Raw genomic sequence first — 18,032 nt, 5'->3', positions numbered from 1 at the left:
TGGATTAGACCACCACCTCGTGGAATGCCACAACCACCCTCGCAGGAGCCTTCGCCTCTGCGTGCTGGACGCAAGAGGAAAGGATCACAAGAAGATGACAGACCTAAGATACCACAGCCACCAGAACAACCAGACCATGACCATTACCGTCACTCACGCTATGAAACCCATGGATATCCAGATTATGGTCGGCACCCTCGCTCTGATCCAAGAGGACATTACAGGGAGCAGCGGCCTGTGCCGCGTGAACACCCCCATCCTCAGTCCCAGCCTTTGCCGCCAATCCGTTTGATCCCTGGTCAACCTCCACCCTTCTTGGGCCCACCTCCAGTTCTGCCACAGCCTTATCGCCACGACAATCAGCATTCATCGCGCCCAGCACACCAAACGCATCGCAATCATCATTTCCCGCAGCAACGTCATCATCCGTATCGTCGTCAGGATACCCATCGGACCTTCCCCGAAAACCAACTTCCTGTACAACCATTAGACCGGTTTAAAGTCAAGTGCGCACTTTTTCAGCAGCCAATCGAGATTGGCAGTTTTTCGTATGATGAGAAACGAAACTTTATCATGGACGATTCCCAGCTGGTAAAGGTGTACAGGATTTCTAATGCTTGACATATCTATCTTGCAACAGAAGTACATCATGAAGCTTATCTCGCTATCCCCCTTGTTCTTCTACCAGAAATACTATTTCCCGCCTGACCTCAGGAAACCCAACAATTTGTCCGTGAATTACGAAAAATACATTTCTCGGGACCAAACCGTGGACGAGCACATTGACGCCCTGCTCGATGCACTAATCTGTATTCGGGATCGTGAGGAACAGCAAGTCTACGACGCCCAAACAACATCTGTTGAAGAGAGCAAGGACAGCGACAAGGAGAAAAAGGACGAAATCAAACCCACGAGCTCAACAACTCAGGCAGACTTCATCTGTTACCGAGGCGTCCTCACCAAAATCATGTGTACACCCTATGCGAGAAACGAGCCTTGGGAACTCGGTGCCACTCTTTACAGAGGGTCAATGTAAGACCAGCAAAATTCATTCTCGCGATGGAATATGGCGGATTAAATTCTTATACAGTTCCTTATATACCTCTTCTACCTGAACGCTGTAGATATATAGAGGAGCACGTATCGCAAGAGAAACGCGAGAATGCCGCGGGCTCGAATGACCGCCACAAACTCATGTCGTACTGGGGCTACCGTTTTGAGACCATCTGCAATATCTCAAAGCCTATTTCCGAACTACGAACGATTAAGCGTAAACAGCGGCGGCATGGAAGAACCGACGATGGCGCTACAACTACTGCGATACCGAGTGGTTCGAGTCCGCGGCACAGCGGGGCCACTTCAAAAGTTGAACACAAGGAAGGCGACACTCCCAAGCACCAGCCTGAAAATCAAGAAGCTGTTGCACCATCATCAGCATCAACAGGGGACTCTGCTAAGGACGAAGACGAAGATGACTATGAGCTTGTTGAAGAGATTGATCCTGAGGATCCAGAGTTAACAGGAAGACTTGACGGGATTGTGGACACCAACCTACAATACTGCACAGTGGCACGGACACGGATAGGACAGAACAGTGTCATCATGGGCGCGGAAGTTGACTGCATATCTGGTAACAACTATGTTCTACATCTTCTACTCGCGTATAAGCACCTTTCACGCGGAGCAATTACACTGTTTCTAACACATTCGTGTAACCATGGATGGATTAAGAGCCTAAGAAGGCGCTACACAACCCATTACCGAGCTATATAGAACTCAAAACCTCGCGGGTGATTTCTAATACGCGAGAACAAAACAGCTTCGAAAGGTAAAATGACCTGAGAATGTATTGATCATCCTATCTCCTTGGCCTGTTTCTTTTTCCAACCAAGTATGTTCATTTTAACTGGCAGGCACAAGTTGTTAAAATTCTGGGCGCAATCTTTCCTACCCGGAATCCCAACCATCATTGTCGGCTTCCGAGACGATGATGGTAACGTGGTCAAGGTCGAGACCTTAAAGACCATGGAGATCCCACGTCTTGTCCGTGGGAAAGAAGGCGCATGGGTAAGAACACGCGCCTTCTTTGTCAGCGTATCAAAAATAGCGATTTCCAGTTCGTCTCATTTCCTTTTTCTTTTTCTTTTTTTTTTTTTTTTCTGGCGGCGTCGCAGGATACGACGATATGCATCAACTTTTTGGACGCGGTCTTCAATTTCCTACGCAAGATGATCGTGGTTGATAATCCCGAGGTCACCTACACGATCCGCTGGGCATATCCATTCCAGGCCATCCAAGTCGAATATATGGGCAAAAAGAACCAGTTTTTGACAGAACGCTTTCTCAAACGCTGGAATTGTCTCACATAAATAATCCTCTTGCTCTGAAATAAAACGGCTGCTTCGCCTTGTACTACACATCATGTTGACATGAACCAACAAAGCAATAGCAATCCGACTTGTGCATTACGGTCTTTAATATCGACAGATTTATAACAAAAAAAAAAAAAAAAAAAAAAAAAAAAGAGGTCGGAATAGATGAGTTATGAACAATGAATGGTGTGCGTGTTTGGGTCGAGAGCTGCTGGAAGGGATGGAGTAGTTTTGGTGGTGTTCACTGAGGAAATGTGGTGCGCCACTATAGTGTATCCAATACCCCCGAGCATATCTACGTGACCTTGGCCATCTCCTTCTTCTTCTTGCCGCGTGGGGGGGTCACCGGCCTCCCTGCACCCAATGCACCATACGAGTACTTTTGCTTTTTCTCTGCTGGCTTCAAAATCTGTAGAAACCAAAGGAGAAAAAAATATATGGTTAGAGAAAGATAAAAATCAGTTCGTTCATATATCATAACATCATATCGACGTAATGCCGTTGTAGCGTGGGCATTGTCATGTTGAGGATCAAGCCGCTCCCATCCTTCATACCTGGAATGAGCACATCAAGGTCTCATCGACGCTCATCATCGCTCCAGCATTGTCGAATTCTCCGCAGTAGTTGGGGGCCGAGAACAAGGTAACCAATTGACGCTTCGCAAAGAACTCGTATCCATCCTCAACAACTTGATGTGCACGACAGATCAGATCCATGTCATGCTTCTGCAAGAATCGGCTCACTACATCCGGTCCAAAGGTGAAGGACACACCGCGATCGTTCTCGCTCCAGCCCGTGATGTCCTTGTCTGGATCCGACCATAGCAGATCACACAAAAGTCCCGTATCTGGCACATCTGTCGGACGCATCACCCGGCGGATCTGCTCCATGTTCAACAGGTCTGGCGAAAGACCGCCGTGCATGCAAAAGATTTTTTCGTCAATGATCGCAGCAACTGGGAGGCAGTTGAAGCAATCTGTAAATGTCTTCCATAATTTGATGTTGTATCGGCGCTTGCACTCGTCGTAAAATCCATAGATCCTGTTAATGCTGGCACACTCGTGGTTTCCGCGCAAGATGAAAAAGTTCTCTGGGTACTTGATCTTGTAGGCAAGCAACAAGCAGATGGTCTCCAATGACTGTTTGCCGCGATCGACATAATCGCCCAAGAAGAGATAGTTGGCCTCGGGTGGGAATCCACCGTACTCAAAGAGACGAAGCAAGTCATAGTATTGTCCGTGGATATCACCTAACACAAGCAATTAGATATGAAGAAGGCATTAGTAACATAGCATTAATTGGTAGATTTCGTAAAATTAGTGAGAAAATGCGTTAACGACTTACATACCACAGATCTTTATTGGTGCCTCCAACTCTAGGAGGATAGGTTGGTTGATGAAGACCTCGCGCGCTGACGTGCACAAAAACTTGATCTCGTACTCGGCCAGTTGCACCTGCTTTCCGGGACGGGAGCCACGAACTGTCGAGATAGAAATATTTCAACACGAACGAGGTGCAGGGACGTTTAGTACGATTATAGTAGATCAACGAAGAGGGAGAGAGCGAAGTGTATGAGTGGGTTCTCTATTTGTTTTGTTTGTGCGGTGACTTACCTTCAAGGAGTCGCTCAATGATGGAGTCGATGTCGATATCTGCAGTCTCAGCCATGGCGAATCAGGACCACGGGGGAGATGTCTGGGTGGTTGGTACTGCTGAGGCTATTTCCTTGCTTGAGAAGGGAAGAATGAAGAAGAGTTGACTGTCTAGGTCAAAGGTTAGGATACGCTTTCTTTCTTTCTCTATTTTCCTCTTTCTCACTCTTGATCGACACAAACGAGCATCTTAATGGAATAAAACACGAAAAGCACGAATGCAACGGACATATAACGAACAAGAATGCACTCCAAGACAGACAGCCTGCATACTACTGCACTGTACTCTCTTTCAGCGTTGCTGGAGAAGAGGAAAGGAGGCCGTATATAGCAAGGCGTGGTGCTAGAGGAGGTAACACGAGAAACTAATGCCCTGGCAGTAAAGTTGACTCCTAGGCGTCTCCTTGCTTGCATAGCACACGCCCGTAGACAGTTGATCTGCCAGCTTGCCTCACTTCTCAGCTCGTCGAAAAGGAAAAGATATCTCCCGGACCTGTCACTCTTCTCGCCACTGCGATCACTGTGGCGGTGTAGAGAACACAAGGCAATACAAAAGATATTACGAGTACTCATACGATGTACGCGGCCATGGAATATGAAGGGCAAAAAAATAAATAAGGCAGTGTTGGACTGGCCCCATGTGTAGACTGGAGTCTTCAAGAGAATATCGTCGTCATGCATTCAATCTCCGCCACCGCCTGCGCTCCATTTATAGGACTAAGATTGCGGCACCCGGGAGAGGGCACCCAAACAACATGCCTGTTCTCCAAAACCAAAAAGAAGAAGAGAAAGGAAAGAGAATAGACTACGGTCGGTGCTTGGAGCGATCGATATCAATGACCAGAAGCCCATCGGAATGGTATCAAAGTGCAAGTAGGAAGGATACAGGAGCCGTCATCATAAGGCTTATTGAAGGATGAATGATTTCATACCTGTGTTCAAGGAGATACGGATGGATAGGCGGATGGATGGTTGATGGATGTGATGGATGTGATGGATGAAAATAAAAGAATGGGCGGATGGCATCCTCAAAAAAAATCGTTCCTTGCTCTTTGAAAATACCCTTAAGCGCATTATGTCGCATTTATATCAAATTTACGTACAAAGAATATGTTTGTGTAACATCCAAGGTCTATTGGAAGCTCCTCTACGTGACCTTGGCCATCTCCTTCTTCTTCTTGCCCCGCGTGGTGCCTCCAAGGCCGCCATACGTGTATTTTTGCTTCTTTTCTGCTGGCTTAAGGATCTGTTCGTCAAAAAAAAAAGTGAATAAGGCGTCCCCTGATAATAGCGGCAACAGTAACAGTTCTTACTTTTTGAGATAAAGAGAAGAAAAAAAAAAAAAAGGCGTACCTGGAATGAGCACATCAAGGTCTCATCGACGCTCATCATCGCTCCAGCATTGTCGAATTCTCCGCAGTAGTTGGGGGCCGAGAACAAGGTAACCAATTGACGCTTCGCAAAGAACTCGTATCCATCCTCAACGACTTGGTGCGCACGGCAAACAAGCTGCAAGTCATGCTTCTGCAAGAATCGGCCCACGACATCCGGTCCAAAGGTGAAGGACACGCCGCGATCGTTCTCGCTCCAACCTGTAATGTCCTTGTCAGGGTCTGACCACAGCAGATCGCACAGGAGGCCAGTGTCAGGGATGTCTGTTGGCCTCATCACACGCCGAATCTGCTCCATATTCAGCAAGTCCGGCGAGAGGCCGCCGTGCATGCAAAAGATCTTTTCGTCAACAATTGCAGCGACCGGCAGGCAATTGAAGCAGTCTGTGAAGGTCTTCCAGAGTTTAATATTGTAGCGGCGCTTGCATTCATCGTAGAAGCCGTAGATTCGGTTTGTGCTCGCACACTCGTGGTTACCACGGAGAATGAAAAAGTTTTCAGGGTATTTGATCTTATATGCAAAAAGCAGGCAGATGACTTCGAGCGATTGCTTGCCGCGGTCGACATAATCGCCCAAGAAGAGATAGTTGGCCTCGGGTGGAAATCCTCCGTACTCGAAGAGACGCAAGAGATCGTAGTATTGACCATGGATATCACCACAGACCTTGATTGGGGCCTCAAGCTCGAGCAGAATGGGTTGAGACATAAAGATCTCGCGTGCGGTTGTGCACAGGAATCGAATCTCCTGCTCAGCCAGCTGCACCTGCTTGCCTGGACGCGAGCTGCGCACTGCATTTTAAAGAGCGACGATGAAGGGAACAAATGAGTGTTGAAGACACTTAGCGTGTTAAATGAACCCAACAGGAAAATGAAGACAGGTCAGATAATGTACCTTCGAGCAGCCTTTCGATAATATTATCGAGATCGATGTTTGCAGTGTCGCTCATCGCACTTGTATGGGAATGACGACTTGACTGGATGTCGACAGGTTAGGACTATGTGAGGATGTGGACGTCGTAAATTAAATTAATTAACATTAGTTTGTGCCCACCACAGGAGGCGGTTGTCAATAAGTGAATAGAGTAAGCGATCGCGGCCCTTGGCACCATATTAAGGAAGCCATTGTGTCCTTGTTTGTGTATATACAGTGGACTATAACCAGGGCATTGCAGCACTCCAGTTATCAGTATGTGGATTCTCCCCTCCATATCTCAGGCGCACGAGAGAGTAAAGTGGTTCAAACGTGGTTGCGTCGCCAGGAAGTATAAGGCCAAACTCTTCTTTATGGTCCCTTATTGAGCTCATCACTCAGCTCGGTGGGTGGGTGAGCCATCATCATTGTTTCTTGAGAAAGGATGGGAGATGACAGAGTGGGGAATGAATAAAGTCATCACCTCCTTTTCCTTCCGTCGCTGTCTCGTTTGGTAGAGTATCTTTTTACGTGTTACAACTCCGCGCCACCAATTGGCCCCTGCTTCATTTGGAAAGGAGCTTGGACGCTTGAGTCAAAGAAGGACTTGCCCAAAGGCTTGAATGCAAATACAACTGCGGATGAAAGCCTGGCCGCTGATGAGGAAAGGAGGGCATACAGTTGCGAGAGTGGGGCGAGAAGAGGATGGAAATGGTTACCTTGGGTAGAGGAGACAGTCGATCAGTGACAGATGGATGCCTGTGGATGCCTGTGGATGCCTGTGGATGTCTTGGATGCCTTGGATGCCTTGGATAAGGGATGGATGGGATTGATGCGGATGAAGGAAGGATGGATTGTTGGACAACGATGGATGCGATGGATAACAATCCATAGAAGTGTGACTCACTCGATGGATGCAGTTAAGGGTTTCATGCGCGGCACCCTCGATTTCATTCATGGGTCTACCTACATTCCAGTTCTGGAACTGGCCTCCTGTCGTGATTCTCTACAAGGGTCCATAGCTTGATACCAGGCTCCGACATGATCCTGATACCGGTCGAAACCCGCGCACAACCTGGCATCACAGCTTGAATTTAGCCACCGCGTTATTACCAAGGAAAATGGTTCTGCCGCGATCAACCTGAATGGATAGTTTGGTCTAGCTGTCCTTGCCAATAATGCCGTCCTTGAGTAGATGGATGGCAGCCTTTCGCTTGAGCACCTCTTCGCGTGAACTCTGGGTTGTTACGTTAAAGACTGCGGCGATGGCATTGCTGCGCTAACGCTCCAAGAGTAGTATCGCAGCGTTGCGGTCCAAAATCTGTGAGGCAAGCATGCGCGACTTGGTAGTTGTATCGAAATCAATGAAACTGTATAGGTATTCCCGGAAGGATGCGTACTCGGCTACAGACGGCGTGAGTGCGCCTTGAGTACTATTCAGGGGTATTTTTGTGTTTGGTCCCTCAAAGACCTGTTGTGTACTTGAGGCTGAAGTTGATCTGAGATAGTAAAAGAGTGAAGGGGACGAGCTGCGAAGGAGAAAGTGGTGTTTTTCGAACGCCAGAATGTCTTCCTAGCGCTAAAGAAGAGCGCTAAACTCAGGAATAGCGTCGCTGTTTAATACGGTTTACCTCCACAAAAGGTCTTGTTGATGATCGGTAGGTCTTTCTTTTATTGACTTGTATGTATGGAAGCTGAATACTGCATTTTTAAGATCGATCGAGCCTTTACTTCTCGGTGTATGAGGTCTTGCTATCCTTGGTGACGATCTCAACAAGCTTACCCGAGGTAACAGGAATGGCATTGGTTGCCCACGCGTAGATAGTCCTATGACACAGCACGACAGAATAAACATGGAGTATTAGTACCTTCAGTACCACTATCATTGTATCATCGGGTGGATGTGGCTGCTACGTACTCGGCGACCTCGGAGCAAGGCGTCCACGAGGTAAAGTCAGCATTGGGCATGCCAGAACGGTTCATTGGCGTGTCCAGAGTAACACTATCCGAAATGCAATAAGAACCGATCAGAAAAAGGAAAGACCATGACAAATCAATATTTTTCTTTACATAGAAATTAAACGCGACCACAGTTTATATCTTATATCTTACGGGAGAATGGCATTGACCTTCGCATCTGCGGGGATTCCAGAGTCGGGTCCAGCCAAACTGGCGACCAATTGGTGAACAGCCGCCTTGGCCATGCCGTATCCAATCATGAAGGGCGTGCCCTTCTGTGCAGGGTAGGCGCCAGTCAATGTCAACAGACCCCCCCTATATCGGCCATCAACAAAAAGTCCTGTCCGTCAGCTCACTCGTTTGCAGTTTGGGGACCATAAATATCAGTACAAAGGGATTAGAAAGCGCATGAGTTACATACGACTTCAGGGTTTTGGACGCGAGGTGGGCGGCAACCAGAGAGGAGTGCACAGATTGCTTCCACATGAGCTCTGAGTTAGCAAACAGATCTATGGAAGCGATGTATATTCTTGTTAGTTGGTTTGGTCCTGTGCCGTCATTGATTTATGTGTAGCGACGTCCTTACCTGGGGAAGCAGCATTTCCGCCGGCCCATCCACCGGCAACACAGACGATTGCATCGACCTGGCCACCGACGGCACCAATGACACGCTTGCCCTGCTCTTCCAGTGAATCACTCTTCTCAAGCAGGATGTTGGTGGTCGCTTCCTGGTTGGCGACAAAGTCGATCGATGTCACTGCCTACAATTATCAACGAAGCGACAACAACAAAAAAAAAAAAAAAAAAAAAAAAACCGCAGCTGAACACGTTAACTTCCTGTCACAAAGCGTGGGAAACTGGAAGACAGTTTAGCTGCAAGCAAATGGAGGGATGAATGAGAGGACCGGCAGGAGAGGATTACCCATTGCTTCTGGACAAAGGCTGTGACAATAGCACGGCCAAGTGCGCCCGAACCGCCATAGACAACGATGCTGGAGACCATGATTCTGAATTTTGAGGAATGTGTGAATGACAAAGTGGAAGGAGGGGAAGGTTGTGGAAAGAAAAGCAATTCAAAAAAAATTTGGCGTTAAAAAGCTTCCGCACTTTCATGCTAGACTATTTAGCCTACATGTGGAGGAGCAAAACATCTTTTTCATAAAGAGTACACATTCTTGATCTTCTGTTTTGATACCGTGGTCGAGCACAGCAGCGGATCGCGTTCGCACTGCCACTGTCTTCATCCCAGTGCTCTCTGCTTGCTCCGCGTCGGTTCACGATTTAGCTGCCTGTCTGCCACTAGGTTCTTTTCTACCTGCGCGGCGACATTGTCTCGGTACATGTCGTTGTACTGCAGCTACATCCTTGGGCTATTTGGTCGTTCTGCTGCTTCTACGCAAGCAACAATGCTTTTCGCTCCCTCGTTGTTCATTTTTGCTATCGTAATTTAAAAGGTTCTTTGTTCGGTTCTCAATCGTCTGAGACTATTGATGTTTTTGCTGCCGTTCTTATGGACGTGTATTGTCACGTAGTCCTCGTCCTCCGAGTTGCACGCGACCGTGCTGTACTCTGCGTTTCCCGCGGTTGTTTCCACGAAAAGCTCGTTCGTTATGGTCGACATGGTGGTCTCATCGTAGATCGCTCCCAGACTATATCCTGTGGTACTGCAGTTATGTTTATACTGATGATGACGATCCGCAACGAGGGCAAGGTCCTGGAAGATGCGCTCTACGCCTTTCATGTCTCAATCATAGGCAGCGGCGGTGATCCGGTAGTGATGATACAGTCTACCCTCTTCAGGATCGCGCTTGGGTATCACTAGCGGCCGACTCATTCTGTCTTCCGTGTCCTCGGCGAAGATGCCCTATCCCTTTCACAAGGCGTGCACACTGAGGGCAGTGGGCAGGGTCTTACTTGGCTTGAGTCGTTTCTTCAACGTTTGCGCAATGATAAGGATAAGCACTGGCATTTTTGCTTTCTTTCCCTTTGGGATCCATCGCAAGGACTTTGCGGTGCAGTAGAGCCGGGGACCTTCAGCCGTGAGCACAAGCGGCGCTAGCGTGGTGATCAGTGGTTGGCTGCCAGCTACTGCTGCTGCCAATCGTGGACTCGTTGCTGGGGTATTACTGGCTGCTTAGTTACTGTTCATGTTACTGTTGTTTGTGTTGCTGTCTGTCACTGGTTCCATGGAGAGTTGGTCGTCTTGAACACTATGAACGGATACTGTGAAGGGAATCAGCTGCCCATTCCCAAATAGACAAAGACGTGTAAATGACAGAGCAGTCCCACACCACTTGTACCACATGGCCCTCCTTTTCTCTGTCTGTCAACTACTACTCGGTTCTCTCTTTCCTTTGTTATCTCCAACCAAACAAGCAACCAAGCAACCAAGCAACCAAGCAACCAAGCAACCAAGCAACCAAGCAACCAAGCAACCAAGCAACCAAGGAAATCAAGCCATCTCAACAAGCACTCTTCCCTAACATATCGATACGTCAGCAGCTCCCTCTCCTCATGTCCTTCGATACTCCGCTCTACACGCTCGAGGGCACCATTTTACCTGACCTCGGTATGTAGCATCATTCAGGAGAACAGCTGGCTATCAAAGCTGTCCAGCACTCCATTGATTCCTCTCATGCTGTCTGTCCCGTCTCTTTGTTCGTGTATCAAATATTGACTCCTCTCTACTCATATTACTCACACCCTCTCTCTGATAGATGACCTAATTGAGGCCGTCGTGCAGGAACAGAGCTTTCTGATGGACGAAGACGGATTCGAGCACATGTTCTTTCCTGTAAGCTTCGTCTTCTCTCTTTATTGACTCTCTCAGATTCAGTGAGGCCATGCTATGTACTTGAGTCCTACCCGTTCCTCACCCAGCCTCATCTCGCTTGAACGCCCTGCTAGTCCCACCACAAGCCATACATCTATCCAATCAGGCATTTGATAACTTCCCGGCAGACTATTGTAGAGCAGGACGACGTTACCAAGGGCCATTCAGACATGGCAAGTTGTAAATGAAGCATTTGGAGAGAGTATGCATGTGTCAAAAATTGGCACACGAGCCCTAACCGTTTTCAATTTTCATATGATGCCGTTTCATATCGTACATAGCAAGGCATTACTTGGCTTGACGGTAGGCAAGGAAAGGAAGCATATCGCAATTACAGAGACAGGTACTGCGTGAACCTCGGCTGAGTCTAGCCTTACTTAAGTCTGTAACATGTGGAGACTCACATATGCTATATCTCTATATCTAATCTTGTTTCCGTACTCCCAATGAAGCACTGGCTCGACAGCTCACATGTACTATAGCGGCACGGCCGCACTAAAGGAGGTACAGGATATCACAACAACAGTGTGGAATGTTAGCGCAGTATATTACATGGGATTAGATGTTAACGAGGTCCTTGTTTGTTGTTTATAGAGTCGTGAAGTGCTCGACTACAACAGCAATGAGTTTTACAGATTCCGATACACGGACACCAACATCCACTGCAGTCACCGACACCCGCAACTCCGCAATTTGGTCTGTGCAACAAGCAAAAACGACATTTATTACCTTTGTAAGTTCAACGTCACAGCCAAGGGCGAAGCATAACCGTCAAAATGCAGTTGTTCATCTTCGTTTGTTATTTCCGCATAGGCAACAACTCTATTCAACACTGGTGCCCGCAACTTCGAATCTCAAAAACCATTCTTGGTCCGCCGCTCAGAACTGCGCATGCCAGGGTTCCCAGCCGGATAACGACCATGGCAGCAATGGATGAATTCCTCCTAGTCGGAGGTGAAGATGGGTCGTTTACCTTCATGAACCTACAGACCTGCGAAAATCCGATCTTTGGTTCGTTCATTGATGAGGGCTACATGGAGGTGAATGGCATTGAACTGTCATATTCCAGGACCGGAGGTATGTCATACTGGTATGATGATAAGGAATAGCATTACAATGAACAATTCTACCCTTGCAAATACAAACTTCATATCCGATTTTAAAACAATATAGCGCCCCATGCATACGTGTCGACGAATGACAATGCGATACGATGCGTGGATATGGGAACCTTACAGACATATGCAACCTTCTCTTCAGACTGGTTCGTCAACGTATGTACCTATCCGCTGTCTTCGAGTCGCTTCCAGACACTCTCTTACGCCTGAGCAGCGAACACGAAATGCACCATATGCTCAACTTTTTCACTTTGAACATATCTCTGCTGTATCGGGCATTTCCGAAACTCCCTACCTTTTAGTACACTTCACAAAGCCCTGATGGTCATATGATTGGAATCGTTGGAGATGACCAAGATGGACGAGTCATGAGCGTTAACTCACGGGAAACAATTGCGACATTGAAAGGACACCAGCGCTATTCGTTTGCAGTAGCGTGGTCCCCGGACTCGACCATGCTCGCCACGGGAAGCGACGACATGTCAACCTGCATTTACGATACAAGAATGATGCAAAACCCCGTCCATATCATTAGCAGAGACATACGGGAGTCCGTGAGATCTTTGAGATACTCATCCTGTGGGCGGTACCTTGTCATGGCAGGTAACTGACGTTGTCCATGCCCTTTTGAAGTCGCATTTATTTCTGACGATTCAGGACGTAGGATGTAACTAATGAGTGATGCGTGTTCCAATGATCGCATAGAGGATCGCGACTATGTGCATATCGTTGATACCGCTTCAGACTACTCCAAAGCGCAAAAGATCGATTTTGTAGGCGATATCTCTGGGATCAGTCTGACTCCTGATGGCGATGGCCTCTTCGTGGGGGTCTCTTCGACGGTCGATTTTTCGTAAGTCGCGTGGTTGTTCTTAGGCGAGGATACCGTTATTGATATTCTCATAGTCGCCATTGACAATGTCGTTTAATCTTTTAGGTCTATTCTGGAATTTGAGCGGCTGAACCAGACGAGCAACAAGATGTTCGAGGACGACCTCTGGGGCGCGATCTAAGTCCACGTCCATTTGCCAAATTGTCTGTCCTCACACACATCATAGTTTACACCTCAGGACGGAAATTGTACATATTTCATAACCATAGCACTGTTTGCATAAAAAGGCTTTATCAGATGGTACTGGTTTATGGCCGTCTGCACTGGGTTGTGCTTATCCAGTCTATCATTCTGTGAGGTATCCTAAAACAAAAAACCTGCAGCAACATCGACATTACCACCTGCGGCATCCAAAGCAGCTATGACCTCGGGGCGTGTGGCACCCAGTGCCATCAATGACTGAATGTGCTCTTCAGGGTGTGCTCCTATTTGTGCAATGTTAATGTCAGGCAAAGAAATAACTCGAGTGAGTTAGGCCAGATGTTCCAATCAACAACCAGTATCAATCGATAGCGTGCCGCCGTCTGTGCCCTTTACCTGCAGGCGCAGCGGCAGAGGCAACTGTCGCAGTCTGAGCCGGCGCCGAGGTAGCGTTAGTTGTAGGCCGAGGGACCGCCGCGGTAGCGCCTGGGGCAGGAGTCGATGATAGTGCTGAACTGGACGCTGTATTTGCCTGTGCAGCGTCAGGGGCTGAAGATGACGATGACGACGTCTGTGCATTCTCGGGTTTCCCAATTGCGGCGAGCTCCTCGGGCGTGAGCTCTGAGTTTTCCCTGGCGCTGCTTGGCAGCTCGTGCTCAGACAGGAACCTGACTTCCGTATCGTTGATGATCAGACAATCCTTCTTCAGGTCAATGCACGCCTGGTGTCGTTTTAGCATGTCCAGCCCAAACAGCAGATCAACCCCCTTGCCCTCCATGATGGTGAATGAACATGCCAAAAATAGATCCTTGCCCACACGGATTTGGGCACTGTGAACACGTCCTAAAATCTTGGCAACACCGACTCCTCGAGCAATGCCCGCAAACCGCGTGTCGACTAGACGCATAATGCCACATGCTTCCGCACACTCGGGACTCACTAAGTATGCAAGAAAGACCGTCGGCTCCATCAGCAAGCAACATCTCAGCACCTAGAATAATCAGTAGATAGAGCACAGAAATACGCCGTCTTTGTCCTGCTTACTGATAGTAGCCTGTGCACCAGAGTCCACAAAAGCCTTGACAGGATGTCCATTGACCTCAGCCTCGATATAGAGCATTGTCACGCGGCCAAAGGATTCTGGATTATATTCCATGGCCGCCTCCATATTCGCTGCTACGTTTTCCAGTCGAATAGCCTCTTCGATTCGCCTCTGCGCCTCCATATCGAACGGATCTGCGTTGAGTTGATTCTATTAGTAGAAGGAAGTGTGGCCTTTTTTTTGTTAACTTGTCCACAGATGGAAATATACAGAGACGACTTAATAGTACACCTGATAAGCACATAGCAAGTCAACGAAACGGTGAATGAAAGAATAAAACACCATACGATTTCCTGAATGCGGGCCATTTCGGCGCTACGTCTCTGCACGTCCAACTCGCGGATCATTTCATGGAAGCGGTTAGGATCGTTCTGAGCAGCCGCTGCCAGTTCAGGTTGTGTCTATTGCAGTATGACCAAAGTTTTTGTAAGAGAAATGTCGACTCTACTCGCCAAATACCTTTCACCCTTCCACCGTCTGTCTCTTTTTTTTTTTTCTTTTTTCTTTTTTCTGCCGTCTATTACCTCACGCAGTTGACGGAGCATATTAGGATTGCTAATGATATGCTGTCGGATCTGCTCGGCGTCATGCGGATCGCCACCACTCCGAGAAATCTGGCCGGGCCGAATGGACGGTCCAGCGCCGGCCCCTGCACCGATCGATGCAATATCAGTCGTGCGCTGCTTCTTGGATCGCCTCTGAAGGGTCAAGATGTCGTCCTGTGCGACGCTGTTGCCCTCGAGAGTTGATTTCGGGTCCTTCAACTCAACATTATTGTGGATAAGCACTTGCTCGTCTGCTGGAATATGACACTAATCGCCATGTAGGAGATAGTCTACAGTGTTAGGAGCACTATGTAAGAGGTATCGTGGACCCAAAGCAGACAGAGATGGTGTTGACTGACGTACGTCAGCCTCGAGGAGAGCCTTGATGTTCTCGAGCTCCATTTGCGAATCGACCTCAATGGTGTGAATGTCACCCTGGTCGGTGAGAATAGAAATACGCATTCTGAAGGTGGGGTTTATGGGTACTGTGGTGCGGTGCGAAAGAGATGAACGATGACTATGTGGAGAACAACTGAATAAGAAGGAAAGGGAGGGAACAAAGGAGACAGGGCCCAAAACGCGTACGCGGAGGAACAAAACGTGACCTGTCTTTTTGTCTGCAGCAGATCGTCTAGCATAGCGCCGTTACACCCTGGCATGTCTACATATACAGCGAATCTGATCTATTTGCTGCGACCTATCTATCTCATGTCTCCCCAAGCTTCCAGCCCTAAGATGGGCCCACTTTTACCTTGCAGTTCGACGCAGGGTAAGGCCCAGCAAAGTGTCTCAGCCGCTCATGAGAGCATCCGAGTGGCACACGTTCCATATCCTAGAAGTGTTGCTAAGATTGGTGGCGGTGGTCGACAAAGCAAAACGCATGGCTTCATCAGGTCCTTTGGAGCCCTTCATCCGCAGCAAATCCCTCAATTATACACCAACCAAAGAATGTCTAGACAACAGCTGCTACTATTGCAACCACGACTTCAGTGTCGACATGGCAACATCCGGTCGCGAAGATCCTGTGAGGAGTCCACTTTTGCTCTGTGTCTTATCACAACCTCTCTGAATCAATATATTGTAATGAGTCCCTTTGACGCTGAAGTAGAGGTAGAGCATACAAAGTCCCAGGAGGAGGCATGACAATCAGCTAGAAAGGTGAACAGGCCTAACCTCAACGAAGTTCGAGATTTGAGGTAGGGATCTGTCTTGAAATCTATGTCCAGGCCTGGTAAACAGCAACGATGTTATTCGACAAGCAATACTAAAGCACCATAAGCATCGCTCTTGACATTGCCACTTTTTTTGGCGTAATGTCGATAGTCATGCCATTTATTTCACGATGTACGCCTCAAATGCTGCCAAACAAGCCTAAGAGAACAATTTGAGGAGCCAGATAAGGTTATCAAAAGGAACTATCGAGCACAGCACCGGGAGCTTTTAGGGTTCGGTACAATTTAGACAACGATTTCGGAGCGCGCCCAATTCAGAGGCTGCATGGGGGACGCAAAAAGGAGCGTTGAGTGTTGGGCGAAAGCTATCGAGCCCAAGCTTGATGAATTATGAACGAACGATAGCGATGGACAGCACGCCGGCGACAATGGTGGCAGCAGTGGCGAACGTTGCGACAATGGCGACGGTGGTAAAAGCGTTGACTTCAGCAGACCGGACATCGATGGCGACGATAGCACCTCCAATACCTGTATGCGAGATTTGTGGAACCGTAGCGCAACACCGACAGATCAAGTACCGTCGATCGCCTCATCTGAGATGTCAAGGTCGATGCGATACGAGTCCTCTCAGTATCCATATTTCACCCTGCACTTTACGATGGTCGGTCCTTCTATGCTCTTGACTCCAGACCACTCTTCTATCGTTCCTTTTTTTTTCTCGCCATTGGATATTTATTTTAACAGTTTTTAGTGCAAAAGCTGCCTAATATCTAGAGAGCGCGGTAGCGCACCGCGTCCCCGATAATTATCACTCCTTGGGTGGCAGAAGGGTCTTGATGAATATCTGGTAGCCGGCATCCAGCTGCCTGTAGCCCGCGCTCTCTTTCCAGATCACATACGACGGGATCTCGTTCATCGTCTGCCACAACTTCCAAAGCGCAGGCGTCGACTCTGCGGAAATAACTCGGTTCTCGGTCAGGGCCAGAATCATCTGAATCACAATCACAGCCCTAATATCAGCCAATGTAAGCTGTTGAACAGAGAAGAAATAGAGCGGTACCATGTCATCGTCAGCAGTAGGATCTGGACTTTGGGAAACGCCTCTTTTTCCGGGTCCCCTCTGCACGTACCTTGAGTCCGACATAATGTCCGTTTGTGCCATTGGCCTTCAGGTACCTTTCATGGAGCCCGACCCACTTGGGGATAGCCTTCTCAAGCAGTTGCTCGACCATCTCCTGCTTCTGCACAGGGTCGCGGACGGTCGGGACACGCGAAAAAGCCAGGTAGATCAGTGTCTTTGTCGATGACACAAACGCGTCAATCCTCATCTCCTCCCACGGTGTATCGCCCAGGAGATTGAACTTGCGCGCCAAGTACCGCTCGATCGCCTCGCTCTCAGGAATCTCAAGGATCTGATCCTCCGCACCCTCTGCGCTCGCTGGAAGGGTCTCGTAGAGCACTGGAAGGACCTCGAACGGAACACTTTTCTGCTCCTTTGCAACCCAATCCTATATTACAGAAAATGAAAGAGATTCTCCGGTCAAAAACTGCTAGGGGACATAACACACACAAATTAATTAAGCCCTTTTGTATGATCCGCCTACAGTGGGGAAGATGCTCTCAAACTTTGCGCCTGTCATGGCCAGAATCAATCGCGGGGCATAAGCAGTGCCATGGAGCGGAAAGTAGAGCAGCTTGAACGTGCTGTCTTGACGAAAACATGCGCCATTGAAGGCCGTCTCTGCATCGGAATTAAACTTGTGAATCATGATTATTAAAATTGTATCTCTGATAAAACTACCAAGCACTTTTAAATAGTTCAGAGGGCTGTCGAGCGATCAATCGCACACTTCGTCGACTCCTTGGTAGCCAATAAGAGGGTCAAGCGTATTAGCAGATGACCACTCCATGATTTGTAAGAGTCGAAAGCCTCGTCCACTTCGGA

General features: G+C 48.2%; 8 protein-coding genes across 8 annotated transcripts; 2 read left to right on the top strand and 6 right to left on the bottom strand.

Annotated features, from left to right (window-relative positions):
* Positions 1-649: 649 nt before the first annotated feature.
* BC939DRAFT_402736 (RAI1 like PD-XK nuclease-domain-containing protein) lies at positions 650-2,369 on the top strand (the record flags this gene model as incomplete). The annotated part of the gene is made up of 6 exons (XM_051552694.1): positions 650-1,032; positions 1,125-1,270; positions 1,493-1,630; positions 1,732-1,828; positions 1,914-2,067; positions 2,175-2,369. The coding sequence occupies 6 exons, from the start codon at positions 650-652 to the stop codon at positions 2,367-2,369; spliced, it is 1,113 nt and encodes a 370-aa protein (XP_051407438.1).
* Positions 2,370-2,511: 142 nt separating this feature from the next.
* On the bottom strand, positions 2,512-4,128 carry BC939DRAFT_332339 (Metallo-dependent phosphatase-like protein). The gene is made up of 4 exons (XM_051551607.1): positions 3,986-4,128; positions 3,721-3,852; positions 2,927-3,621; positions 2,512-2,781 (listed from the first exon to the last, which is right to left on the bottom strand). The coding sequence occupies exons 1-4, from the start codon at positions 4,038-4,040 to the stop codon at positions 2,668-2,670; spliced, it is 996 nt and encodes a 331-aa protein (XP_051407437.1). The 5' UTR covers positions 4,041-4,128; the 3' UTR covers positions 2,512-2,667.
* On the bottom strand, positions 4,067-5,393 carry BC939DRAFT_332417 (uncharacterized protein). Its single transcript, XM_051551609.1, has 3 exons — positions 5,378-5,393; positions 4,957-5,270; positions 4,067-4,544 (listed from the first exon to the last, which is right to left on the bottom strand). The coding sequence occupies exons 2-3, from the start codon at positions 5,106-5,108 to the stop codon at positions 4,187-4,189; spliced, it is 510 nt and encodes a 169-aa protein (XP_051407436.1). The 5' UTR covers positions 5,109-5,270; positions 5,378-5,393; the 3' UTR covers positions 4,067-4,186.
* BC939DRAFT_332378 (Metallo-dependent phosphatase-like protein) lies at positions 5,053-6,805 on the bottom strand. Its single transcript, XM_051551608.1, has 2 exons — positions 6,308-6,805; positions 5,053-6,204 (listed from the first exon to the last, which is right to left on the bottom strand). The coding sequence occupies exons 1-2, from the start codon at positions 6,360-6,362 to the stop codon at positions 5,120-5,122; spliced, it is 1,140 nt and encodes a 379-aa protein (XP_051407435.1). The 5' UTR covers positions 6,363-6,805; the 3' UTR covers positions 5,053-5,119.
* Positions 6,806-8,052: 1,247 nt separating this feature from the next.
* BC939DRAFT_402697 (dihydropteridine reductase-like protein) lies at positions 8,053-9,287 on the bottom strand (the record flags this gene model as incomplete). The annotated part of the gene is made up of 6 exons (XM_051552692.1): positions 8,053-8,152; positions 8,244-8,327; positions 8,438-8,599; positions 8,706-8,793; positions 8,871-9,045; positions 9,207-9,287. The coding sequence occupies 6 exons, from the start codon at positions 9,285-9,287 to the stop codon at positions 8,053-8,055; spliced, it is 690 nt and encodes a 229-aa protein (XP_051407434.1).
* A 1,369-nt stretch (positions 9,288-10,656) lies between these two features.
* BC939DRAFT_466168 (WD40-repeat-containing domain protein) lies at positions 10,657-13,365 on the top strand. The gene is made up of 11 exons (XM_051557614.1): positions 10,657-10,853; positions 11,002-11,078; positions 11,192-11,290; positions 11,399-11,460; positions 11,570-11,621; positions 11,712-11,850; positions 11,931-12,194; positions 12,291-12,391; positions 12,538-12,838; positions 12,941-13,088; positions 13,173-13,365. Exons 1-11 carry the CDS (start codon positions 10,799-10,801, stop codon positions 13,246-13,248), a joined length of 1,374 nt encoding a protein of 457 aa, XP_051407433.1. The 5' UTR covers positions 10,657-10,798; the 3' UTR covers positions 13,249-13,365.
* Positions 13,366-14,632: 1,267 nt separating this feature from the next.
* BC939DRAFT_332269 (uncharacterized protein) lies at positions 14,633-15,488 on the bottom strand. Its single transcript, XM_051551606.1, has 2 exons — positions 15,279-15,488; positions 14,633-15,182 (listed from the first exon to the last, which is right to left on the bottom strand). The coding sequence occupies exons 1-2, from the start codon at positions 15,375-15,377 to the stop codon at positions 14,772-14,774; spliced, it is 510 nt and encodes a 169-aa protein (XP_051407432.1). The 5' UTR covers positions 15,378-15,488; the 3' UTR covers positions 14,633-14,771.
* Positions 15,489-16,614: 1,126 nt separating this feature from the next.
* On the bottom strand, positions 16,615-17,855 carry BC939DRAFT_466161 (uncharacterized protein). Its single transcript, XM_051557613.1, has 3 exons — positions 17,692-17,855; positions 17,218-17,595; positions 16,615-17,117 (listed from the first exon to the last, which is right to left on the bottom strand). The coding sequence occupies exons 1-3, from the start codon at positions 17,725-17,727 to the stop codon at positions 16,896-16,898; spliced, it is 636 nt and encodes a 211-aa protein (XP_051407431.1). The 5' UTR covers positions 17,728-17,855; the 3' UTR covers positions 16,615-16,895.
* Positions 17,856-18,032: the final 177 nt, after the last annotated feature.

This window comes from Gamsiella multidivaricata (genome assembly GCF_025024155.1).
Source record: "Gamsiella multidivaricata strain RSA 2152 chromosome Unknown BC939scaffold_95, whole genome shotgun sequence".
In the NCBI taxonomy this organism is placed as follows: Eukaryota; Fungi; Mortierellomycota; class Mortierellomycetes; order Mortierellales; family Mortierellaceae; genus Gamsiella; species Gamsiella multidivaricata.
This window is presented reverse-complemented; position numbering and strand designations above follow the sequence as displayed.